This window comes from Parasteatoda tepidariorum, chromosome 8, assembly GCF_043381705.1.
Source record: "Parasteatoda tepidariorum isolate YZ-2023 chromosome 8, CAS_Ptep_4.0, whole genome shotgun sequence".
Taxonomy (NCBI): domain Eukaryota; kingdom Metazoa; phylum Arthropoda; class Arachnida; order Araneae; family Theridiidae; genus Parasteatoda; species Parasteatoda tepidariorum.
Window position 1 is genome coordinate 12,956,492 of NC_092211.1, and position 27,806 is coordinate 12,984,297.

Sequence of the window (27,806 nt, forward strand, 5' to 3'; positions counted from 1 at the left end):
ATAAGGCAATATTTATGCTTTATTAGACACATTTTTTCTTCTTAAACAATTTTTATGAATTTTGAATCATAGTTTTTATATTTCTTGTTCAAAACTAGTGTAAGTTTTACAGTGAATCATGTTATTTCAAATAAATCCAATACTAAGTGCTGCTGTTGAACAGAGAATTTCGAGATTTAAAAAGAATGTTTGATAATGAAATGTAATTCAAACANTCTGTTGTACAGAAATGTGATACTTCCGTTGAAGAAAACGTTTCTAGCATAACAAAATCTGATGAATGTGAAAGTGACCCTCAAAGTGTTACTTCTCACCCATATGACATTGGACTTTTTTTAGAAGATATTACATTACGGTCTTAAACTTAAAAAATCAAATCAAACTTTAACTAAACAATGTTGTCTAAATAAAAAGTCGAAANGAATCATAGTTTTTATATTTCTTGTTCAAAACTAGTGTAAGTTTTACAGTGAATCATGTTATTTAAAATAAATCCAATACTAAGTGCTACTGTTGAACAGAGAATTTCGAGATTTAAAAAGAACTTTTGATAATGAAATGTAATTCAAATGTTTGTTAAGATTTTAACTAAAAATTGTTAAATTCTTATCTATCTACATCATGTATTTATTGGCATTTAAATTTATTCAATGACAAATTACGTTAATATTTTGATTATATTACCTTATTTTTCATAAATTTATAAATGCAAGTAAAAAATTAAAAAAAATATTGAAAAAAAAATATTAAACATAATTTTGAAAATTTCTAAGACATTTTTTATTCTAAGGTAATTTTTGATGCTTATTTTTAAATTAAAATAACCATCAAAAATTACCTTTTTTGAATAAAGAAAATTACATATTTATTTAAAATTACATAAATATTTAAAAAAGAAAGCTTCAAATTACTGATTATAGATAAGGCAGATTAGTAGTAAAATGTAAGCATATTCATCTAACAAATCTATTTCATGGGAATTTTTTTTTTCCCCAGAAAATTTTCCAATTTTAGGGAATTTTCTAAAATATATAAAAACAAAAAGAGACAATCGAGAGTTGGCAGCTATCTAACTAGTAAAAATCAATACGAAACAAAATTCTTTTATTTACAAATGTTTCAAACCTAAGATTGAAAAAATGATTGTGTCTAGTGCACAAAATATTTTTTTACCAACCTGCATATCTATCAAATGATTTCGTTGTAACACATAGTTTGTATTTTTGAACTGAACAATTCTTGTACTTATAACAAACAACAAAATTAATTTTTACAACACAATAGGACTATATACATATCAGAGTTCACATTTTTATCTTTTAAGAGGGTCCAAGACATACAAATTTTGATAAATTAGGACCTTTTTTCTCCTTTACAATTAAATCTATTGAAAAAATTATGTTTACTTGCCAACATTGGAGAAATAAAATAATGCAGATTTTACTAGTAACATTTTTTAGACTATGAGTAAAGTTTTGATACATCATGCATAAAATAGGAATTCAAAATATGTATATAAATCTTAATTAAAAGAAGACATTTTTAAAACATTATTTATAATTACTTAAACTTTTAACATTCAACATAGTGCAGTACTGGCAATAGCACTATCTGTTGAGGAATAAGAGAAATATTTTTGCCACCAGCAGATAATTTAAAAAAAAAAATTCTTCAATAAATACGGAGAAATTTGAGAATATAGGGGTAAACTAGAGAAAGTCGTAAAATACAGCAGTCTTCGTTAAAAAACTGGAGACCTAGCCGGTATGAGTTTAGTACATAACTTTTTCAATAAAAAATAAATATTCTTTCCTGATTTTTCACTAAAATAATTAAAAAAAAAATATTTTTAACTTCATTAGACAAAATTATAGTGAAAAAACTAAGATTTTAATCTCAGTTAATATGCAAGTTGAAAGTTTCATACACTCATGTCTATAAATTAAGAATAATTCAGATTCACAAGGAAATCTAAACATTTCACTAGTACAATTATTCATGAACAAATGCAAATTAGAGGAAGTGGAGTATATAAGCGGACACTCCAAAAATAAATAAATAAATAACACTAGATGGCTTACAAGATTTTTTTTTTTTTAATAATTTAATATTTTTTTTCGATTCACTTAACAAATAATAATGACCCATAACTAAACTTTGAATAGAATTATTGTAAGATGGTGAGATATTTTCTTATTTTATATTAATATAAATTTTATTTCAATGTGGTAAGTCTGTAAGTTAATAATTCTAAATTCTGCCTTCCTATCGCAATTATTAATACATTATTTATTTGAATTAAAATAAAATGATTGATTATAAATGTCCAAATATCTCTTCATAGTGCTATGTCTAAGATAAAGTTTATGTGCGCTCCCAGATGACACCGACGGTACGTCACAATGACGAGAGCGTAAGTAAGGATATATAAGGAATGGTGGCAAAGAAGTAAAATTTTTCACAAGCATTCTGTAAGCTGGTCAGTGCCATAACAGAATAGTTAGGACACATGTGGATGATTTTTTATATGGTAGAATTATTAGAATGAGGTATAGAAGAACTTGGAATTGCCCATGGTGTCATTTTTAACCTTTGGCAACAATTCCAAGATGATGGAAACGTCAGTAGATATTACAGTACCAGGGTTTCCATTCAAATCTGGAAACAAAAAACTCAATGTGTTTTCCCTGTACATATTATACACTATATATTAAGAGGAAAAAACATAATCAGTGTGCTCTATTATCAGCTTTATTGGGCTAACTATACTAGTTATAATTGCAGAAAAAACTTAGAGAAAAAAGGAACAGCTGAACATACTCAAAACAAATAATGAACTAGTTTAATATAGCTGAAATATTACCGTAAAGTATCCCATAGATTGCACTTCGAGAGGTTACCAGCTTTAAAAGACAAAACTTCCTGTATTTTCCTAGTTTCTAAATAAAAACTCAAAATTTCCTGAATTTTTCCCTGTTATTTTAGGTGATTTTTAAATTCCAGGTATTTCCCTGTGGAGTGGCAACATTGAGGACAGGAAAAGAAGCAGACAGAGCATAGCATTCAAATTGTCTCATCAGTTACCTGCAGTCACGGGTACTATTGTTTCAAGGCAAACTGTGTACAGACATTTGGGAAATACTGGTCTTTATGTTGGCAGGCCTGTCATATGAACGTAAGACAATTTAAAAAAAAAAATCCTTATTTCCCTAAATATTTAAGCTAGGTTAAACTTTTGTGCAATTGTTACGTATAATAACCAAAATAATTGATATAAGTTACAAATTTATTGCTACACGTTTTGGCATAGGGTATTTAAAAACACTATTTTCCGTTTGTAATTTATTATCGGTCACTAAAACCTCATTGGTAAGCATGCAAAATCGATCTAAACATTTCTGAAGTTAAAATATTCTTTAAATATTTCTTGAGACTTATGAAAAAATTTTATTATACAAGTGTTTCCATTATTTTGTTCATCCCCTATACAATGTATTAGTCATAATACCAACCAACCCTTTAATATTAAATTTTTCTAAAGTGGATATTTTTTATAATTGCTTCAGGAAGCAAAAATCATAGTTTTAATGAATAGTATCTTACATACACCATCTTTTATGTATTTTATCTCTTGGTCAATAGGTCATATTTCCTGAACCTTTATTTGGTTTTATCCTTAATTTATGGACATGAGTACAGATCAGTTAGAAAATGAGGCTTGCTTCCCTTAATTCCTCCCCCATGTAATATATAAAAAATTCATTAAAATATGTAACATGCAATAAAAACATATATTTAAGCATTGCTGCAATTGTAAAGATTTTTTCTAACTTTAAAATAACAAATCTTAATTAACTGTATGAATAGATAAGACTGAATGATAACTGTATGAAATTTGAATACACATATATTTATAGCTGCCAACATAGATAGGAAAAAATCGAGTAAATTTTACGAAATAATATATATATCATAATAGTAGTTGCATAATGTACTAAATAATTTATACATAGGGAATTTCAGGGATTTTTATCGATATCAAAATAGAAAAACTGCAATACTTTGCGCTCATGATCGTCATTAAATATGCTTGAAATGTTTTGAATTATGTTTACTTATGATTTTGAAGAGTAATAGATGTTTTATTCATAAGAAATAATTATGATTTTTTAATTAATTTACAAAGGGAGTTCTGAATAAAACTAAACTGAACATTTTAGAACAAAAAAAGTTTTAAACTTATTGCTATAAATGAGGTGCTTCCTTATATATTAGTAATACTTATTTAAATATTCAAGCAAACAATATAAAAATTCCACTTCAATAGGGATATTTTTAGGAAACTTAGTCAATTTTTGAAAGTTTTCAGAAATGTGCAAAAATCAGAATTTTTATTAAACCAGTAATCTACTGGAAAATCCAGTAGAGTTGGCAGCTATGTATATTTTATGGTTTCCTGGAAATTTGTTTGTAAAATATATTTTATAATTATCTTTAAAAAACATTAACAAAGGAAAAGTATGAAATAAAATTTTAGAATTTTTTTTAAACATTCTTAGGGCATATAAATTTTAAAATAAGTCAAAAAAATTTTTAACACTAGATATTGTCCAAGGAGGTCATTTTGCCTGCTTTTTCATTTATAAAAATGTACAAATAATAATGCATAAATTATTTTTTTTCCAAGTGAGGTAAATTTTTTTAATTGTTAATATTTACTAATAACTTGTTATATAACTGTAAATAATATTAAAAATAAATTAAATTTCTTTAGACATTATTCTTTCACAAGGCTGTCATTTTGACTGCTTTTGGGCAATAGGTTATATACTAAATTTCAGTCTTTCTAGTGTTGTCAATGGAGAATATGTTCAGTTGTAAAGAGAATTTTTATAAATGAACCATAGTACTTTTTGTACGATTTAATAGTATAAAAAAATTCATGCACTTTTTAAAATGGTTTTAAAAAATGTGTCCTGGACCCCCTTCAACAATTAAAATTTTTCTTCCTTTTTGTTTCAAAAGAAAAAAAAAAACTTTAAAAATGATATGTTAAAAATGACATATTCATAATACATTGTGAAAAGTATGGACAAAAGATAGAAACATTAGAATATCAGCTTTCTAAAAACTTATTGATCTCTAGCAATATGTCATCATCGGCAGCCATCGTCTCCTCCTCCCCCATATCCTCACATAGAAAGTTGTCTATATCGTCCATGGAGATACTTTTTTTGCTAGATGACCCATTTGGACATAGTTCACTTTGATTTGCAGTCTGTGTAATTGTATCGTGTTTTGTTTCAGAATTTTCTTTCGTACCATCCCCAAAGTGATTCGTAGAAGGTGAATCATTTTGCTTCGGTTGGTGCTCTGGACTGCTTACTTGTGTTCTGAAAAAAGGTATTACATTACTTATGCATATAGATCTTCATAAGCAATGGATAAAGATTTAATCACTTAAGAGATGGATTTTGAGTTAAATTTTTGATTTTCCTCTTGGTATTTTTACAGGGTGAGTAGCTAAATCTTTCAACAAAAAATAAGCCCATTTTAAGTACTCTTTAAGGACTATATATATTAACAAAATGCAAGATAATTTTCAAAGACTTTACATGATCATGATAAAATAACTAATTTCTGACTAAGAACTCTTTTCTCAATTATATTAGCCATTACAAAATGATTGAGAGCTTCATATGCTATGGACCGACTTTATGCCGAAATAGACTGTTGAATGAATTGCGAAAACGTTGAATAGAACAATGTGAAAAGCATACTTTTGCATAATACGTGGCAAAAATCGACATGCTAAAGAAAAAAATCTAATTTTCACAAAGGGAAAATTAAGCACTTTTTAAAAAACCCAATCAAAAAAGGCATCTTTAAGGGCTTTTAAAAAATAAGCACCTTTAAGCACTTTTTAAAAACACTACGCATCCTGTTGTCCTGATGAAAACCGATGATTCTAAAACAATTTTAATGTAAATTACGCAAAAATAAAGATATTTATCAAAATTCTAAAAACAGACAAATGTATATACTATTTAACTGCCATTCAAAAATTGCTGTATTTCTACTTTGTTCTGTTTTTGATATCACATCCACATAATCTGATAAGTAATAAGTTTTAAAAAATACGACTTAGAAAAACCAGCCATAGTTTTTTCCCAAAAAATTAAGATGCACTGATTATTATGTAGCATACACAAAATTAAACTGACTAACAAAAATAATTATTACTTTAACTCTAGGAATTAAACACATTATTCTTAACTTGAGATATTATTCTTAACGATCAGCCCACTGCAGGACTTAAAAACTATGGGGAAATAAATAGCAATAACTGCTAAAAATTTCATAGAATGATAGCATTTAAAAGTAAATACTCAAATGCACGATTCAAATTTTCCATATGATTTGAAATATATCAGGATATTCAAAATCCACGTGAAAATCAATATTAATAACTGCCGAAAATACAATCGAAACATATAAATAAACATAAAATTTCTGTAGAAAAGAAATTTTTTTTTAACTTTTCAAAAGAAAAATCTTTCTGCAGGAACTCTATAAAGTTCTGAGACAATGTCGCTTTGATTCTGCCACAGGGGCAAACAGTGTGTCCCATGATGAAGTGCTGTGTTTGCTAACATACATATTTTTACAATTTCGTTTCTAACTTTTCATTTAAATTGTTCATATTATTTTAGAAAACCATAAAGGTGAAAAAAAAGATGACTTTTTCCCCCTATAAACATTTTTAAAAAATAAGCAGCCATTTTGAGCATGATTTACAAATCAATATTTTAAGGAAAAACTGCTGTAAATTATTGTGATGGAGCAGTAACTAGGAAAGAAAACTCGTGTATTGCAGCTAAGCTATGATCTATAATGTATTAATTTCCCTGAAGAAGTAGATAATGCTACTACTTAGTTATATTATTAACTTGTATCGTTGTAAATACCAGATAATTGCAATAGAAAGTGCCAGGGTTGTCACTCAAATCTTGAGAAAAAAATTTCCTGTACATATTATACACAATATACAATATAGTTATACACAATATAGTAAAAGGAAACAACTGTAAATTATTGTGATGGAACAGTAACTAGGAAAGAAAACTCGTGTATTGCAGCTAAGCTATGATCTATAATGTATAATTTCCCTGAAGAAGTAGATAATGCTACTACTTAGTTATATTATTAACTTGTATTGTTGTAAATACCAGATAATTGCAATAGAAAGTGCAAGGGTTGTCACTCAAATCTTGAGAAAAAAATTTCCTGTGTTTTCCCGGTACATATTGTACACAATATACAATATAGTTATACACAATATAGTAAAAGGAAACAACAATCACTGTGCTCTCATGTGAACTATATTGGTCTAACTACACTATTTATTAGCTGCTGGAAAAACTTAAGGTACAGCTGAACATAATTAAATTTAAAAATTAACAAAAGTAAATATATTATGGCAAAAACTTTCTGAAAAAAAGTTTATTTTGGAAATGTTTGCAAAACAGCAAGACTGAAGGCATGTGTACAGCTGCATTCTACAAGCCTGCAATTCAGATAAAAGAGCACTATAAAAGCCTTATTTGCAGTTAATAACTTTTAATTTCAAATTTTAATTCAAGATCAATGTACCACAATAAATATATATGGGTGTTTCTTTGATAACATGACAATTAGGAAGAACAAATAATAAATTTTTTTTTGTATACTTATTTCGTTACATTTATTAATATCTTACAGACAGCAGTGTAGTTTATTGACATAAGCTCAAGAAAAAAAAAAATAAAATAGAAATTCACTAAATTTTGAATGCCAGGAAAATGACATATTAGCTTAGAAGTTAAGAAAACAGTCATTTTAAGTTAATAGTAAGTAACTCAACTTAAGAAACTCGAAAAGACAAAATTGAAAAGTTAATTTTAACTTTTTATGTAAATAAATTCCAAAAGTAATAATTATGAACAATTTGAATAAACAGTTTCTTCTCGGATTCTCGTTTATTTTTCTTGATTGTTTTTAGGCCCCATGTTTTAAAATAATTTTATAATAATTTGCATCGGAAATTCTTTTTTTATATCATTTAAATTTAAAATATTTCAAATAATTTTATTTTACAACTTTATCACATTCTTTAATGTATACACCCATGTAGAGTTTTTAAGACTATGACAGAATTAAACAGTACATTGATGTGCTTAGCTTATCCTTTATAGCGTTATCTTTGTGTTAGATGGACCATGAATTGTTTAAATTCTTAACTTATAAAACTTAACTTTAATTTAACATTTTGGCCTAAGATGTTTACTTTCCACTAAAAACAACGAAATAACTCAGGTAAATCTATGTAGTTTATGTTATTAATGATTTCTAGAAGATAGGAAATCTTTTTTTTAGATTTTTAAAAATTTTTTAGAAATTAAAAAAAAGAAGATTTAATGGAGATGGTTACTACAACATAATTTGTTTAATTAGGTCGAACTAATTTTTATAACTACCATAGCATTCCTAGGCTGGAGATTTATTAATAGGCTCATAGGCAGCGATTGCTTAATTAGAAAATCAGAATGAGAGATTTAAATTGTAGATGATATAATATTAAAATAAAATCATTTCATTTTAAAAGAAGAAATTAACAGAATTGAAATTTAAGGTGCCTATGAAAGTTTTTTTCAAATGAAATTAATTACCATACTATCACAGACAAATTAAACAATGGCCAGAAAAATGAACATTAAATAAGTTTCCAGCATCAATGAAAATTTCTCCATTTGTTATTTTTTTATTTTATTTTATATCAGTCTTTGAACAGCTGACCCAATTTTGGGTTTGACTACTAATGTTCAACTCCGTAGCCTCGTAATTTTGAACCAATCCAGAAGACAAGGAAACTTCTAGATCAGTACCCCCAGAGGAATCGATTTGTTATGGGAACATGGAGGACTTTATGACTAGACAGATTTAATGTGCATCAGTCACCATTTACTACATGGGGAGTCTTTGGCCAGCGGGGATCGAACCCATAAAATTTTGGACATGGGCCCAGTGCCCTACCAACCAGACTATCCCATTGTAAATATGAGGTGGTGCATAATTTTTAGATGGATTTCTGCTAAAGAGAATCTAGTTATAAGCTGCAAGTCAACAAATACCATGGGCATAGTTGCGAACACATCTCAATACACAACTAGAAATTTCAAAAAGACCCACTAATATTTCAGACAAAAGTTTCATGAATTAATTTAAATTAGCAGATGCAGAAATTTATTTTCTTGTGGGGGAAAAAACTTTATATTTTAAAATCGCCCCCTCAGAAATTAGATGCCAAGAAAAGAATGAATCTTTACTGAGATGTATCAACAATAAAACAGTGAAAGTTAGCGAGAAAAATATCAGTTAACTATGTAAAATTCTGTGGTGTAATAAGAGGCTTATCTTTTAATTAAAAGCATAGTAGCATGACTTTTAAAAACTTCTTTTTTTTCCTCCTAAATATTAATTGCATAGTTGAAATGCACGTGGGAGTTTATAAGGCATTAAGTTCATACAAATTTAAGCTGGAGTTTTTAGGTTTAGAACAGGAAATTTATTATTCTAATCATTTAACATCCATGGATTTTTTCATAAGATTGCAGGGTGACCACAAACACTCAGAAGAAAAAATCGAAACTGATTTTTATCAAATTTCCTTGATAATTGTCATCGTTGGCATAAACTTTATTATTACTTCTTCAGTTATGCCAGATTGTAGTACATACAATATAAGATACTTATACTTGCCATCAAAATTAATAGAAATATTATTTTTTTTAAAAAATTATTACAAGAACAATTTTTAGGTACCTCAAACTCAATTTAATTACTTTAAAACTTTTGGGATATTTAACTTCCCCAATTTTTTCAGACTGATTTTTCTGTTCTGAGGTCACCCTATTTTATTTGAACACAGTCGCCACAAGTTTTCAGGAGAAAACAAAATTCTCCCAATTTTCCAGGCTGATTTTATTACATTTTTCTGACATTTGTAAAGAGTGACATAAATTTATTAATTTTTCAGTTACGCCTTATTTTCACACATAAACTGTGTAACAAAACAGTTATATTTGCATTCGAAGTTAAAAATAAGCAACGAATATATGTTTTTAAATATTAGACTTTTAGGTACTTTAAATTAATATAATTTCCCTCTTAGGATATTTAATTAAATTTCTTGACATTTCCCTGATTTTCAAGATTGATAAACTTCTCCAACCCTCTTCTGTGGCCACCCTTTTGTATCATTATACTTCATCACATAAAGAATGGAAAGTATAATAATTTTAAAATTAATTTAGGTTTTAAGAATTAAAATTAGGGCCTTTGGGAGGTTTCGACAGAAAGTCATTTTAGGGTTCACTAAAATCACATTTGAATTTAGAGTTTATTCAGGCACTTTGTTAAAATAAATAGTGAATGAAAATATAGTTTTGATCAAAATTATGATTTGATATATTGGATTCTTAACTGCTCATGTGAACTAAGTACACTATGTGAATGAAAAAAAAATAATTACTTGTTTTGTTCATCTCTTTTCATCATTTTGTTATTTTTCTCTTCATCAGATGTAGAAATCTTCCTTTTAACTGAGAAGAGAAAATATTTATCTTAACACACTGGTTAAATTGAAAAATACAAATTGTAAGTGATTTATGAGGCATATTATATGGGTTTATTCATTCTTATGTATAGTGAAAAGGCAAACAAAATTACAGTATCAGCTGATGAAAAAAAATATATAAAGAATATATATTGATAGATGAAGAATATATATCGAAAATAATTACATATTCCTCCCTGTTCGCACTTTCCAAGTCATCATTGCATAGAAAAAAGAAAAAGATTTCAATAACCATGAAATTCATGGCAATTACGGAAAAATGATTCATGATAAAAACCACATGCATTTGTAATGAATTTTAAAAAATCAGAGCATCAAAAGGGGTGAAACATACATTGGAGAATAATGTTGCGTTAAATAATTTCATATTCAAAACTAACGAGACTTTAAAAAGTATGCGAAAATCGGTGGAATCACGCGAAAGTAACAACTGCCAAAAATGTATTGAAAAAAAATGATAGAATTATAGCGTTTAATAGTGAATACTCAGGAGCATGATTCGAATTTTCTGAATCGTAATTTTTTAAATCATGGTGAAAATTAACACCAACAGCTGTCAAAAAAGTAAAAAAAAAATTACTGAAACATCGCATGGTTTTTATGGTAAAAAGAATTTCTCAAATGTATAATTCAAATTTTGCTTATCGTGATAATATCCAATTTTTAAATCCATGAGAAAAATCAATCGTATAACTTGAAAAAAAAGAAAAAACATTGAAAATTGACTACGGAAATCACAATTCTAAATTACCACGTTGTAAAATCATATAAGATATTAATTCTATCTAATTGCAGTCAAATAAAAAAGATGGCAAATATATCACATTAATTAAACAATTCTTTTGCTACAAATCAGAATTTTCAACATAGTTGGTACTTTTTAAAATACAAGTTTAAAAAAAAATGAGAGAAAACACAATTCTTTTAGTGAACAATGTTCTAAATGTTTGCCATTTTGGAATTACTTTTTAGATTATCGATTTTATTCTTTTGTGTTTGCCTCAGTAAGTTATTGATTTAAGCCAAAGTTACTTTGAAATTTTTTTTCAGTATTTTGATCTCGAAGCTTATCGGAAGTGTACAAAACCTGCGCAAAAAAAGTCGTTTCAGCGTTTGATTGAAAACTTATCGAAAAAATAAAGAGGAGAGGGTACTGGTAAGGGTGAAATAAACGTCTCAGTGACGAGATTTCGCAAAAAAATAACAAAATTTAAATTTACGGAACTCCGAGAGAATTTTGCTGCAATATAAATTATTGATTCGCGGAACACTGCAAATAAGCGGAAGAATCACATGCCTATTATTAATTTTAATTTTTAACCTCTTATGGAAAGCTAAAAAATTTTTTAATAATAAGCAAGATTTTGTATTCCTACTTTTTTATAAAATTTTTTTAACTTTTTGAAAATTTTTTTTAACTTTTTCAANGCGGAACACTGCAAATAAGCGGAAGAATCACATGCCTATTATTAATTTTAATTTTTAACCTCTCATGGAAAGCTAGAATTTTTCTTAATAATAAGCAAGATTTTGTATTCCTACTTTTTTATAAAATTTTTTTAACTTTTAGAAATTTTTTTTTAAACTTTTTCAAAAAGTTTTTTTTTTGTTGAAAACAATATATTTAGTAACAATTTTTCTTCTCTTTAAAATATTTTTTTCATGTTTTTTTTGTATTTTTAACTTATTTTATGAGCTCTATGTATTTACAGCTTATATGCAGTAAATAAGACTTATTATTTTTTCTTCATTTCCTTCCTTAATCTCTTTTCTTTGTGCACATATTAGGATGAAACTTATGTGTAATTCCAGATTGGTCACAAATTTCTTTGGCCGAACGAAGATTAAACATGATAAAGTGATCATAATTGAAGAGTTAAAAATAAAGAATGAAACCTTTAAGTAAACTTTCAGGATCTTTACAATGCAAGCCAGTGTTTTCATCCTGCAAAGAGACAAATCAGTAGACAGTCAGAAAGTGCAACACAATGTGAATTTCTATTTATAAAATACGAATTTCTATAATATGAATCAACATAATGTGAATAGAAGCACAAAATTTAACCATTTTATTTCAATGCATTAATATTTTTAAATCATTTAACGCAGTTTAATTAAAAAATGTAAAAGTAAGTAAGCAAAATAAGTAGTAACTATTAAGAGGACGCCATACAGCAGAAGAAAATTTTCCTCACAAATTCTCTTTCTTCTTCATTACTCATTTAAAATTTTAACAGTAGAAAAAATGACTTCAGACAAACCTAGAGTACAGTGTTTTCACTACAGAGCGAGAACGAGAGAATCTCGCATACTTTTTTCTTTTCTCGCAATAAAAAATGATAAACGCGAGAAGTTTGCGCACTCTATGAATCAATTTCAAAATGCACGAATTTTGGAAAAAATTTCGTCTTTTGCCATTTTGAATAAAATCCGTTTCATTTTTCTTCTTTGATCTTTCATTATTTTGAACATCGGTCCTCGTTATCTAGCTTCCCTATTTACCAGTATTGTTCAGAACCGGCACGAACAGCAAAACACCCCCCCGAAACACGGAACCCTTTTAGAGCACATTTCTCTGCAACCACGTGTTCACTGTAGGTAAGGTTTCTTCATGTAAGACGTTTAAATTTCTTGTGCATGAATGTAAGATGAACAAATACCTTGTTAAGACGACATCTTCTACTCCGTAGTGGACAAATGAAAATGAAACAAATGTCAGTAGAAACAGTCAAAACGAAACAAATATGGATATTTTTTCAACCAAATAAATATAATAGCTGTTGAAAAAGTAGATATAGAACTTTTTTCATATGATGATGCAGCAAAAATATTCAATTAGAAGATTTTTAAAACGTATTATAATTAAAGAAATAATTTTTTTCCAAATCTATTGGTGTTTTTTTAATTTGTAGAAATCTCACTTAACTTTTTGAAATCTCCCCCTATTTTTGAGAAAGGGTGAGAAATTCTCTCCCATTTTTTTTCTGTAATGAAAACACTGGAGTAAGTCGTGAAGTTTCAAATACTGAAAAGAAAATTTCAAAATAACAAAATTAAAATAAATTATGAGATGATAACTTAGGATTATGCAACGGAGTAATAATAATTGCTTGCATCTAATAATTGTTTGCATTTTAATATTATAAAGTATTTTTTTCAGCACTTTAAGCTTCATGACTTACTCTAGGTTTGCATGAACTTACTTTTTCAGGGTGTGTAGCCATATCTTTCAACAAAAATAAGCACCTTTTAAGTATTTTTTAAGCACTCAAATAATATTTTTAAGCACTATATACATTAACAAAATGTAAAATAATTTTCAAAGACTTTACATGATCATGATAAAATAACTAGTTTCTGACAAAGAACTCTTTCCTTGATTTTATTAACCATTATAAAATGATCAAGAGATTTTTTGGTTCGATATCAAAAAGGGTGGAAAATGAAGAATGAAATTGAGAATATCTTGCAAAATGCAGCAGAGTTGCATATGAGAGTGAAATAGTCTCACGGAACTCAGCTCAGTAGACGCACACACAGACTCGCAAGTATTTAATCAAACATGTAAAATGATTGGCGCTTTCATACGCTATGGACCGACGGTACGTCAAAATTGATTATGATTGAATAAATTGGGAAAACTTTTAATAGAACAATGTGAAAAGCACGCTTTTGCATAATATGTGGCGAAAATCAGCATGGCAAAGAAAAAAAATCTTATTTTCAAAAAGGAGAATTAAGAACTTTTTAAAAACTCCCAATGAAAAAAGCCCCTATAAGGGTTTTTAAAAAATGAAAATCGAAAACAAACACCTTTAAGCACTTTTTTAAAAATGCTAAGCACTATGTTTTTCTTTCTTTTAAATTAATAATGAAGGAGAAAGAGAATTTGCGACGAAAATTTTTCTTCCACGGTAAGGCATCCTCTTAAGCAATATTTAAAGTATGATGAAAATAAAAATTTCATTAACAAGCACATTTAAACAATAATTTAAAACTGTTAAATTTTTTTTTTAAAGAAATTAAATTTTAAAATAAACTTTGTGGTTGACATGACATGTTAAGTTCAAGAGTAGAATGCTTAAGGTTCAACAGCAGTAAAAAAAGGAAATTTTGGAAAATAACTTACTGTTTCCATATTTGCTCTGGTTGACAGGTTTTCTTCCATGCCTGTAAAAATTGCCAGAACCAGATAAGTCTAAAACACATATATGCACATAACAATGCTCTTGAAAATAGAAAAATATAATATTATAGTGCAAATAGAAATTTTGATTTACAATAAAATATTCAAATTGATACCCTGAAATTTTTTAAAAATTATTGTGTGATGAAAAAAAATTTTTTTTTATCATGAAAATAAATATTTACGTGAAAAATATTGTTCAAGATTGTGAAAGTTTATGAATAGAGAAAATAACCCTTGATAAAAACAGAATTGAGCAATTTTCTAACATAAAAAAAAATTAACAAGCCGTAGACTTTCTCCTAATAATTTAACCCTCTTTTTCAAAGCCAAGGAAAATAAAAAAAAACAAGAGTTTAAGTGCCTTACACAAGAAGCAATGCAATGATTTTAAACTATATAATCTTGTGGTTAAGAATTATCTAGGCTTTAGAACAGACAAACAACTTAAATATTTTAAAAGTTATGAAAAATTCTTAAAGTCGCCAATTTGGCGAAATTTTTTCACCTAGCCAAAAATTATCAAAATCACTGCCTTATTCTCAGTTTTTGCAAATTTTTATGAGTCCAGTTAATACAGAATTGGAGTAAGTTTCTAAATATAAAAAAATTAGAACACAAACGCTTTTCATTTTCACAAAACTGTAGCTTTTCTCCATATCGACGTTTTGCATTATTTTCAAAATAAGCGCAGACAGCGCTAGCTTTAGATAAGCTAAACTTAACCTAACAGACATGAGTAACAGTATCAAACTCATAGCATTTATATAAAAAAAAAATTATAATATTCACAAATAAGCTTAATTTAATTAGGAAAAAACGAACCCAAAAATCAAATAAATGTAAAAGATTCGGATTATTTATTTTATATAACTAAGGTAAATTGTTACCTTTTCTTAAAAAAATGATTGGGCTTTAACAGCATATAATTATTTAAATTGTAAAAAAAAAATAAACTTATGCGTAAGACATGTGTTCTTTATTTGCAATTCACACTTTTTTTAATAACAGCAAGGTAGAGGTTCCACTACAAATAAAATTTATTTATGACTGGTAAATTTCTATATATTTTCCCCCATATATTCAAAAACAATTTTGCCATTGTAAAATTTTTGGCTAAATATTGTATCCAAATTTCAAAATCCATAAAAACCATTGTCCATACTTCAATTTCAGCTTGAATTTAACAAAAATAATGCATTTAACAGTACTAATACAAAAAGATATTTTAATGATAAGGACATTTTTAACTGGGTCATACAGAAAGAAGTTTCACAGAGAAAAAATGGTTCATAAAAAAATAAAGGTTTGTTAGAATAAATTTACAATAGTGTTTAAGATAATGTTTGAATATAGATTTCCTGTAAAGTTTATTGACGGATAGCCTTGTCGTTTCATTTCTAAAAACTCAGCAGGAAACAAAATCATTTTGATATGGCATAAGTGACCGGTTAAGAATACCACATAGCACTAACTGACCAAACATGTGCTACCTTTTTGTAGAGGACAGCTAGCTGGCAAAAAAGCTACTCTTTTCCATAGATTGCAACAAGAGCGGAGTTTGCATGAGAACTTGCTTTTTTATTTGAGAAACTGCAGTTTTTCCTAGAGTGGAATTTCTGAAGGTACCACTAAATGGTAGTAAATTTAGCCTGGACAGACCCCTGATCATAAAAGTAAATTTTTTACCTATGTCATTTAGAAATAACAATTAATTGGGAGAATATGCATTATGATTTTTTTTTCCAAGTATGCATGTACCTCAAAATGAAATAAAATTATTAGATTTTTTTTTTTTAAACTAAGAATATTACCTTCATTGACAGTTCCACCACCTGAATCCAAAGATTTACGGTTAATTTTCAGTTTTCTGGACGTTTCTGAAGGCTCCTTTTTAATTAAAGATGTATTTAGTTGATTTTGAAGACTTCTAGTTTCATTTTCATTACTTGGTGCTTCTTTTTTTATCATTTTCTCCTTTCGAATTTCATCCAATGTTTTGATTTTAAATCCTAAAGTATCTGAAAAAAATATAAAAAAATAAAACATAAATTATATTAGTTTTGAGAAAATGGATAAAAGGATCAATTTCAAAGAAAACATTACACGTACTATAAATATATTATTATTTTAAGCTACTTTTTGTCTCTGTTTCACTTTCAATGTCTCTTATTTATAGTTTAAAGCGTATAGTTATATTAAGTTGCTAAAATTAATCTCGGAGGTCTACGCATGTGAGCTTAATCGCAAATCAGCTAGGCGAATTTGAAACTTTGACAGTTCTATCAATTTAAGTAAGTTTTCTAAAATCCAGAAATTTCGGAAATCCGGATCACCTGAACTGTCAGGTTTTTCGAGATTGCACTGTATAAAATATATGATCGAATACTACCTACATCAATTTTGTTTGAAGATAATTTTTCAGTTTACAATAGAACCTTCATTATCCAAAGTAGGAACATGATTTACTCAAGGTTGCCACTCAAATCTGGAAAAAAACTCTCTGTACATATAATACAGTAAGAGGAAACACAACAATTACTGTGCTCTTTTGTGAGCTATATTGGGCTAACTATACTAGTTTTAATTGCTAGAATAATTTAAGAGAAAAAAAAGAACAGCGGAATATAATTAAATAATGCTATAGTAAATGAAATAGTTTAGTATAGCTGAAATATCATCCTTAAACATCCTATAGATTATGCTTTGAGTGGTCACCATTTTTTAAAAGACAAAAATAAGGAACAAAATTCCCTGTATTTTCACAGTTTGCAAAGAAAAAAACCAAAATTTTAGCATTTTAGGTGATTGATTTTTAAATTTCCTGTATTTTCCAGGTTTTCCCTGTGGAGTGGCAACCCTGTTACTTTGTATGGCTCGTAATTAATGGTTGCCATTGTCCTGGACTACCAAAATTTGACTAGGAGCAGTGAAAAATTATGAATAAGTGCTTTCTTGTTCCAGAAATCAATGTAAAGGGATGCTGCATTTATTTAGTTTTTTTACTTTCAGTTTCATGTTTTTGTCTGTGTTATTGCCACAAAATAGCATATTCATTATAATTGTGAACTTAACACATTCTTTGTATTGCAATTATTCATTTAAATTTACTCATTTACTTTTGTTTAACGAGAAAACTTATAGTGAGACGTGTACAGACCAGAGAAAATGTATATGAAATTGTTAGATCATTTACTCCCTAGTCAACAAAGTAGTGGCTAAATGTTCCTAATTTTTATCACTGACATTATGACATAATTTGTCATTATGTAAGTTTGGTTTCTTTTCTGGCACTGATGTTAGCCATAGTAAAAGCTTTTATCATTAATAGCATTTCATAGTTTACAGTTTTTTTTCCTCAATAAATTAACTTAATACATAATTAAATAACTTACAAAATAAAAATAAATAATTTGAAAGAAAAATTAGTTTAATTTAAAATTTCAAGACAGTTTTTAAAACATCAAAATAAATTAGAAACAATTTGAAGGAAACATACCATTTGCTGGATTGATTTCTCTCTTTATTGAAACAATTTTATTTGGTATTTCAAACACTGAAAACAAAATTAATCAACATTTACAATCGATATTCTAAGAATGATATGAAATTTTCAAAGTAACAAAAGTATTTATTGTGTTAGGAAAATTTCAATTTGAAAATATAAAAATTTTAAATTTTATTTATTTTCTATTTGTAGCAATAAAGCATTGAGTGTGTCTGTGGGCTCAGTGCTATATAATTATATGTACAAGGCACAGATTTAAAAAAAAATCAGCACATATTAAAACCTTGAATTTGATGATTGAATTTTCACAACACACGACATTTTCCTAATGGTTAAAAAAAACTAACTAGAAATATACTAATTAACTTGTACAGAGTAACACAGGAATGATATTCTACAAATTCTGATTAACATGAAGAAAACAATCCCCAATTAATTTCAGCTTATAGCTGCAGTTTTCAAACTTTAAATTTAGCAAAAGATAAAAATATATCCCTAAAAGATTGTACAAACATTCAAAAAATGATTTCATTAATTGTGAATACATTTTAACACACACAATTAATTATGAATACATTTTAATAAACACAAAAAAAAATTGAAACATTTTATCAAACATACCTCTTGCAACTGGCGGTTCTTTTGATTGTACTAAAAGCGTTCTTAAATCACCTAAAAAGAATAATTGTTTTAAAGAAATGAAAATACTAATGTAAAAAGCAAAACAGAAAATAATGAAACTTATTGGTACGGGTTACGAATGTTAAAGGTTTACTCTGATATTATAATTCTATTTACTGCCTTTATCCAAAGTGTACCAAAACTAGAGCATAATAACAATGATAAAAAGTAACTTAACTGTTCTTTATTTAAAAAAAATCTAATCAATTTTGAGTATCAAAACACAAACAATTTAGAGTTTGAACACATAAATCCAATATTGTATTTAAAAAATTTCAAGTTTAACACTTGGGCATAAAGAAATCCTATTAATGTTGTACTCAAATTTAAAGTCTTTGGGCTTCCAAAAGTGAATTCATGCTTATTTCTAAAAGCTGGCCCACCTAATTACTTTAAAGGTAACAAAACTGAAGAAGTACGACCTTGAATCAAAAGATCGAGCTCAAAGCAAAATTTAAGACACCAGACAAAAGTTAAAGTAATAATAACCAAACATCTAAGAAACAACATAAGAGATAACCAATTGATTAACCAAAAAATAATCATGCTCATAACGAGGCTGGAAGAGAATTGGAAACAAATAAACTTAAAATAGATCTCAGATGAAAATAAGGACCCAAAGTCAAGTACCTATGATTTTACAAATCAAACAATCTCAATTTTAATATCATTTTATAAACAGTTGAATTTCACTTTGCCACTTTTATGACTTGCTGATTTATTAGGGATCCTTTGATTCCAAAATCATGTTTAAGCTTCCCCTCCCCCCAAATGGCAGAGGGTTGACGGTACAACAGTAAGAGCCGTGATGGTTCAGGGGAGAGATGGCTCTTGATTTTCTCTCAAGATCAAAACACTTCTCCATTCTTCAAAAGTACATGATGGTCTAAGAATTCAAATATTTTTGCATCTTCAAAATAAAAAGTTTCAGGTATAAAAGGGACTTGTCAAACAGAAGATATGAAAGGGACATGTTATACTGGTTCTAAATCAATTATACAAAAAAGGAATTACAGATTACGTAATTTCAGATAGGTAAGTGACAATAAATCTATTGTTCCTTTAAATTTGATAATATTCTTCTAAAATATTGATTTGATATTTTCTACATGTTGAGTACAAAAAGATCAAAATTGTAATTAAATGCAATTTATTGCATTTATTNAACAAAAGTACCCTTACCCCCTACGTCAAAAAAGTGTTAGAAGTAAAATAAAATAAACAAGAATTAAAATAAATTAAAAAGAAAAACATTTCATAAGGATCTGATATTCTCGATCCGATTTCAAGTGTGCGCGCATGCACAAGTCATAACATGGGTACGACATGAAGTCCGCATGAATGATTACGTAGCAAACACCCCATTTTTTGTGAAATGCATGGGATCCATCAGATATCACTGAAGGGAAAAAAATTATTCGTGAAAAAAAGCACTTTTTAAAAACGCCTGTTGAAAAAAGCACCTTTGAAAGCTTTTAAAAACGAAATCCCCAAAAAAGCACCTTTAAGTACTTTTTACAAACGCTATGCACCCTGGTTTAAGCTCCCCCTCCCAAATGGCAGAGGGTTGACGGTACAACAGTAAGAGCCATGATGGCTCAGGGGAGAGATGGCTCGTGATTTTCTCTCAAGATCAAAACACTTCTCCATTCTTCAAAAGTACACAATGGTCTAAGAATTCAAATATTTTTGCATCTTCAAAATAAAAAGTTTCTGGTATAAAAGGGACTTGTCAAACAGAAGATATGAAAGGGACATGTTATTATACTGGTTCTAATTCAATTATACAAGAAAGGAATTACAGATTACGTAATTTCAGATAGGTAAGTGACAATAAATCTATTGTTCCTTTAAATTTGTTTCTGTGAGCTTCTAAAATATTGATTTGATATTTTCTACATGTTGAGTACAAAAAGATCAAAATTGTAATTAAATGCAATTTATTGCATTTATTATTTTTTTTTGCAAAAAATTCCAAAGTAACAAAAAAAATTTGGTTAATGTTGAGATTCATAATATCTATATAAAGAATTTTCGTTATTGCGTAGTGATTTCTTCGGTCTCTAGAAATTTGATAAAACGGAATTCCATCGTAATACCATAAAAATCCGCTAATTGCGAATCAAGTCTTTAAATAATCACTTTATGGCATGCTCTAGTAGTGAAGATTTCATCTCAAGTACACAATTTGTTTCAAAACGCTAGAGCTTAAATCCCCGAGTACAAGATCCAATACCCGCATCTGCTGTTTCATAGAAACTGCTTGCAAATATCGGGATTTTTAAAAATTCTCCGTAAAAGTATCTTTTTTTTTAAAAAAAGTTACTTATTGCCCTGTTAAAGGCGCCGTGTAGTATAAAAAAAAAGAGCTAGAGCAAAAAGCCGCTTTCTGGCAGTCTTGAATGTTGTTGCAATTTAGTTTCAAAATTTAGTTACAGTAAGATTAAAAATACAGTAAAATTATTTTTTTTTTCTTTCAAAAAATAAATGCGACCACTTTTTATTTCAGCAACTTAAAAAACTCAATTTTTCTAGAAAAAGCATTAAAAATTTTACCTTAGTTATGATATAAGTGTAAAAATAATTCAATCCTATTAATAATAATTTAAAGGTTTGTTCGAAGTCAGCATATTCCTATAACTAAAATATTAAAAGAAATAATTAAAAAGCCATGCATGTCATGCAATTTTTTTTCACTTACTAGGTACAATATTTTTACAAGTTTAAAGTATATAAAAAATTTCTTTTCCTTTTAAAAAAAAAAAAATCTTAATTAAGAATGTTTAGGTTTTGGTTTAAACTAGAAAAGTAAAAAAGTTTTGGGAGATAGATAAAATAATCAATAATAATTTTTTAACAAATAAGAATTTTTTAAACTCTAATGTTTTTTAAAATTTTATTATACTAAAAAAAAAAAATCTAAAAATGTAAATAGAAAAAATTGTAAAATGTAATGTATAATGTCTTAAGAATTATGAAACAAGAGTTGAATAAGACTATTAAGGACCACTAATACTATATATATATATATAATTTAATAATATAGTAGCTAATATATATAATGGTAGCTAATATATATACTAATATATATATAATTTAAAAACTTCTCAGGATTTTAAACTTTTAAAACTTTCTAGGAAGGCAGTGGAGACCCTTTGCTATAAATAAATATTCTATAACAAAGCCAAGGAATGAGCATGAACATTTTATAATTAAGCAAAAGATGAGGAAAATGTAATTCTTACTAGTTTTTTTTACTGATGCTTGAGGAATTTCTTTTATTTGAACAGCATCTGAAAATATATATAAAAAAATAATATGATTTATTTCAAATTATATTATTATAGCTATTTAACATGCTGTTTTAAATTTTCTTTATCCAATACACACCTCGTGGACTTTCAGCCTGAAGCAAAAGGAATTCTGAAGAGGCTAAAAATGTAACATACAAGATTCAAGTAACACATTATTCCTCTTGCTTACATTTGTAAATATCAATCAATCACTATCAATTAAAATCAATTATCAATCAATTAAATACCAATCTACATACAGAGATGATTCTCCAAAACATTTCAAATCACGCATAGACGTTTTCATATCACTAATACAAAAAAAACTAAGAAATCTTTTTTAAAAAAAATCATACTTTAGGTGTCTCCTTTATTTTCAAAAAATTGTATTAATTTTTGTACCAAGAAAGTCTAGGTTTTTGCATCAATTTGTATGAGATAAATTTAGGGGTTTTGGCCCCCTCATATTTTATAGATAACAGGGCACAATTTTTCAATAAACATTTTTGGTATACTTGAAAAGATAATTTCTGTACATAAAAATCAATAGATTTTTTTGTCTTAATTCTAAAAAAAAAAAGGAAAGAAAAAAATGACTATTTCAAGAAAGCTTTAACGTCTTGGCAGGAACTGCTATCAATCTTTGGGGATACAGAGGCTAAGTACATCCCTATGTTGACCAATAAGAAAATTCTTTAAAAAAAAACAGTGGAGAGCAAAAAAGAACAGCGTGTGAAGGAGGAGAGAAGGGACAACGTCTCCCATGAGAGAATAATTTGAGCACACTCATGGAGTTGAGCTCGTCTGAAGAATTTAATTTAAGGTCATCCAAACACGAGACACACAGAATTACTTCCGAGCACAAAACATACAAGTCCACACAGAAGTCCGAGCTATGCATCAAATGAAGGTCTAATTTTGCAGTCTCATCGTTTGGTCTTTGATGCCTAAACAAGAAAATTTGTCATCTGTATAATTTTTCTCGAGCTTATTAAAAATATTTATGACAGGAGATTAATTATTAAATATTTTTAATAGTCTACAAATACAATATTTTGAGCAGTTATGTCTTTGTTAACGGAATTCTAATTTTCAGATGTCTTTTTTTAAAGCACAATATGCTTTTTCCCCAAAATTAATCTCTTCTTTTTTTTATTTTCTGAAATTTGAAATTCTAAAGAAGTTACGAAACTCATACAGAGTTATGTACAAAACTTCAAACTTATTTCAAGTAAATAATATATTTCAGAAACTATTCATCCTATTTCTATATTTTTTTTTTATATAGAAATTTAGGTACTTTACAAAGCAGCATAGACATTTTTTATATCCCTAATTTCTAGCTTCTTATAAAAAAGAATTAAAATTTTGAAGAAAAAAAAATTTACAAGTAACATTGTTGAGAATTAGATGCTCAACAGTTTTTGGACAAATCAGTGGAAAGTGTTTAAAATATGTCTTCCTAAAAAATGCAATTACAATTTGATATTGTTCCACCAAGAATTTGCTATTAAAAAAAATTATATTAGATAATTGTAGACAAAATCTGAACAATAAGATTTAATTATAAAAATATATATTTTTTAAAAGGAATTGGAAATATGATAGAAACAATTTAAATTTAGTTTGAACCTACCTGCAATTTTAATCATTACTTACTTGGAAATAAATTTCGTTGGCCATTTATATTAATCCTTTATTTTAAGTACATGAAGGAAATAAAAACTGTGCAGAAGGAAATATACTTATTCTATGATGAATCGTTTCCTGGGTTTGTAGTAGGATTTTTCTGAACAGTTCATTTTTTTTTAAACCAAATTTTAAATTTCCAAACAATTAGTTGTAATATTCCAGGGAAATTTTCCCTAACAAGTGGGAATAATGTTTAATTTATCAATTAAAAAACTGAATCTATAAAGGAAATGACGATTTTATCCATGACTACAATCTACCAATTTTATGAAATATTGTAGCATTTTTAACAAGTTTGCAACAAAACTTATGCCTGTGAAATAATATTCCTTTTAAAACAGAAAAATTTTTTCAACCAAAGCATTTTTTTCATGTTGTTATTTCAATCAGTTTTAAAAATACGCTTTTTAAACTTTTGAATAGTCTGGTTTCTAATTCCTTAACCTTTTCAAACCTTACGGGACATACGTGACTCTAGTAAACTGTTGAGTTAAATAGATCCAATTTTAACATTAGATTTGCATTCTTTTTAACAGCCCTCCTTCCAATTGGATGTTTGCCAGGATTTGTAAAACTGTCATGATGGCATAGCTTGAGGAAGAAATTAACAGAAATTTTTTCCCCCAATGCATAACTATTTTTAATACTTATTTCATCATAATTACTTTTTTCGGTACATAAAAGACTGCCATTTTTTATCTGATAAATTACTTTCTTTACAACACATGAGATAATATATATGTTGAAAAAAAAATACACATTCTTCCTTTTTTTGCACTTTGCAAGTCAACATTGCTTAAAAAATATATTTTAAAAAGTGTGAAATTCACAGAAATAGCTGAAGAAAGTTTTATGTTAAAACCAGGTGAGTATTAATGCTCAAACCACGTGAATCAGACATGTCAAGAAAGGGTTGGCTATATTCAACTCACATGGTTTTAACATAGAAAGTTTTATGTTAAGACCATGTGAGTATTAATGCCGAAATCACATGAATCAGACATGTTAAGAAAGTGTTGGCTAAATTCAACTCACATGGTTTTAACATAGAAAGTTTTATGTTAAAACCATGTCAGTATTAATGCCGAAAGCACATGAATCAGACATGTCAAGAAAGGGTTGGCTAAATTCAACTACCACGAAACTTTTGAGATTCATATTGTAAAAAAAAAATAATAATGCTGCATTAAAAATATTGAGATTTTTAAAAGTATGCGAAAATCAGCTGTGATAACCCTGCAAAACTCTATGTGCGATTCAAGCTTTGAAGGTTGTAATAATATCATAATTTTAAAAACCATGAGAAAATCAAAACACGAATTTATGACAGTATTTAGCATGTTGAAAAGTGCAAACTGAAATATGTGAATTATGAAAGGCCTGTAAAGCCTCTCTATAAAGCCTTATGAATATATGGTTTACTTTGAAAACAACATTTGAAGAAACTTATGACTAATTTAAAAAACAAACAATTATTTATTGATTTTAAGAGGCTAAGAAAAGCTTAATATAAGATGTCTTTGCATAACGATTTAAACTTTTTTTACAATAAACTTAAGTTGTAAAATCATACTAAAAAATTTATAAATCCTTTTAAAAAAATACTTACGTGGGTAAATTTGGTCTTCATCTAAAACTCGTTTCTTCTTATAATCTTCTAATGTGGGAACTTCATAATCTGTAACACATTATTTGAAATAAATTGGGAGCATTTTTGATGTAAGTATGCAAAGAATGGTCAATTTAAAAAAAACTTATTTGCGTTATTGATTTTTTTTTAAAAATAGAAAGCATTTGTACAGAATTTTTGAATGTAACTTTCACATTTATTTATTTTTTAGTTAAATAGCAATTTCTCAAATAATTGACAAAAAATAGAGTAACTTATGTACATCTTTATAACTTTTAACAAAATAAATAATGAAAACACATATACATTTTTTTACTGAAATATTTCTCATGATAATCGTATCAAAATATTTTAAAAATTTGTTAAATTATAAATATTTAAAATGCATTCATCGATAAGACAGGGCAAATTAGAATATAAAAAGTATTAAAAAGACGCAGACATGTTAGAATAGGCTCTCAACAATAAAAATAGCCCATTTTCTTCCTTTAAAACGTGTTCCTTCTGATGGTGGCAGTCACAGCTGTAAGACTTAAAATATTGTAATTTGCATTCCTCACATTATTTTCTGTGTTATATTCCAGCACAATGATAGGCCCTCATTTCTTCATAGATTTGCTGCATTGTTTAAAAAGAATTCATACATAATTTTAAAAATAAATTAATTAATAATAAATAAAATAACCACGTGAAAATTTTGAATCCTTACTTTTACATAATTAAATTTGCTTACACTCAAAACTTAACTACAGGGATTCATAAAAAAAATATTATGCTTTAATTAAACAAAAATTTTAAAATTTAGGTTTAACAGAATATTTTTTTAAAAAAAATTCATCTCAAATACAATATATGTGGCTTATTAATTTTAAAAACATACCTGTCTTGTAAATATTTGCAGACTCTTTATGAATCTTTTCCAATCGAATCTGTTCCAATGATTTTATTTCAAAATCTAAAGCCATTTCTGAACTTTTTGCTAAATTGGAATACAAAAGTAAATTTAAGATAAAAAAAATTTTATGTTCTCATAACTAACTTCCTTGTTGCATACATTAATTTCAAGAAGAGAACTTCTGAAATTTAAACAAAACTGATAAACTTTATATGAATTTTAAAAGAAACAAACATTATACAGTCAATTCCTGATTTCAACCTATCTTAAAAGCTTGACTTTATCCAAGCCTCAAAAGTTTGACTTCCAAGCATCATAGTCAGCAAAAATATATCAGGACAATATTTTTTTAAAAAAAATCAGGACAGTAATTGGAACAGTTTATAGATGTGGGATAGATACCAGACTATAGATGTGGGATAGATACCAGACTATAGATGTGGGTTGGATAAATACTCAGTCAGTAGGCATAATTTTTTGACATTTTCAAAGCATATAATGGAGATTGGCCCTAAATTATAATTCTGAGAATAAAATAATTATCTTAAACTTTCAAAAATGTCAGGTCCAGAAGAAATATTTCAAAACTCTATAAATACCAAATAGAGGAGCTACATTGTTACATTAAAAAGGTAATGTAAAGAGGTTTGCATAGTTTTATCAATATAGGTATTAAGTTCAAGGTTTTTCAAGAAGAAGACAGTTGTATGAACTGGAAGAGATTTGAAATTAGCTCAGAGAATAAGTTTAAAATTCATGAAATTTATTGAAACTTAAGTTTTAAAACAAGTTATGTTCATTAATACTAATTTTGTAAATTTAACATAGTTGCTTAAACTAAAACGAATTTCATATCTGAATTTAAAAAGAAATTTTATAATAAAACAATTTCATTTAATCAAAAATAAGTTTAAAAAAAACATGTAATTAGATTAAATTTATTAAATGCTGCAGAAAGCTTCTGCAAAATGAAAAAGATTTTGCCGTTATGAAAGTAGTATTTCCAGTATATAGACTTAAAAACGTGAGAATAAAACAGAACAAATTTTCCTGTTTTTTAAAAAATTTTTTTTCTTTTACAGCACTAGATTTTTTTTCACGTGCTTTATTTGCCAGACTTAAATCTAATTGATATTTAATTAAGTCCATATCAGACACAGGGATATGTACTAAACCTCATAAGACTTGAACATTCCTAAAAATATCTTGAAGCTCTGCAGGATGCTTGAAAATGTTTATGCAATGT

At 27.3% G+C, this 27,806-nt stretch overlaps 1 protein-coding gene across 16 annotated transcripts in view; it reads right to left on the reverse strand.

Annotated features, from left to right (window-relative positions):
* Positions 1 to 5,000: 5,000 nt before the first annotated feature.
* Positions 5,001 to 27,806, reverse strand: part of LOC107439393 (zinc finger CCCH domain-containing protein 11A) — a 45,593-nt gene continuing 22,787 nt past the window's right edge. For 11 of the 16 annotated variants that reach the window (XM_071184390.1, XM_071184389.1, XM_043042811.2 and 8 more), the window contains 11 exons: positions 26,546 to 26,644; positions 25,645 to 25,713; positions 22,441 to 22,482; positions 22,296 to 22,343; positions 18,991 to 19,041; positions 18,361 to 18,417; positions 16,676 to 16,882; positions 14,805 to 14,845; positions 12,572 to 12,620; positions 10,571 to 10,640; positions 5,001 to 5,393 (listed from right to left, as the gene is read on the reverse strand). In XM_071184390.1, coding sequence (XP_071040491.1) covers positions 5,117 to 5,393; positions 10,571 to 10,640; positions 12,572 to 12,620; positions 14,805 to 14,845; positions 16,676 to 16,882; positions 18,361 to 18,417; positions 18,991 to 19,041; positions 22,296 to 22,343; positions 22,441 to 22,482; positions 25,645 to 25,713; positions 26,546 to 26,644 — 1,010 coding nt within the window. In that variant the 3' untranslated portion in view covers positions 5,001 to 5,116. The remainder of the gene's footprint in view (positions 5,394 to 10,570; positions 10,641 to 12,571; positions 12,621 to 14,804; positions 14,846 to 16,675; positions 16,883 to 18,360; positions 18,418 to 18,990; positions 19,042 to 22,295; positions 22,344 to 22,440; positions 22,483 to 25,644; positions 25,714 to 26,545; positions 26,645 to 27,806) is intronic. The other 5 variants (XM_071184392.1, XM_071184393.1, XM_021145449.3 and 2 more) reach the window with 1 other exon arrangement.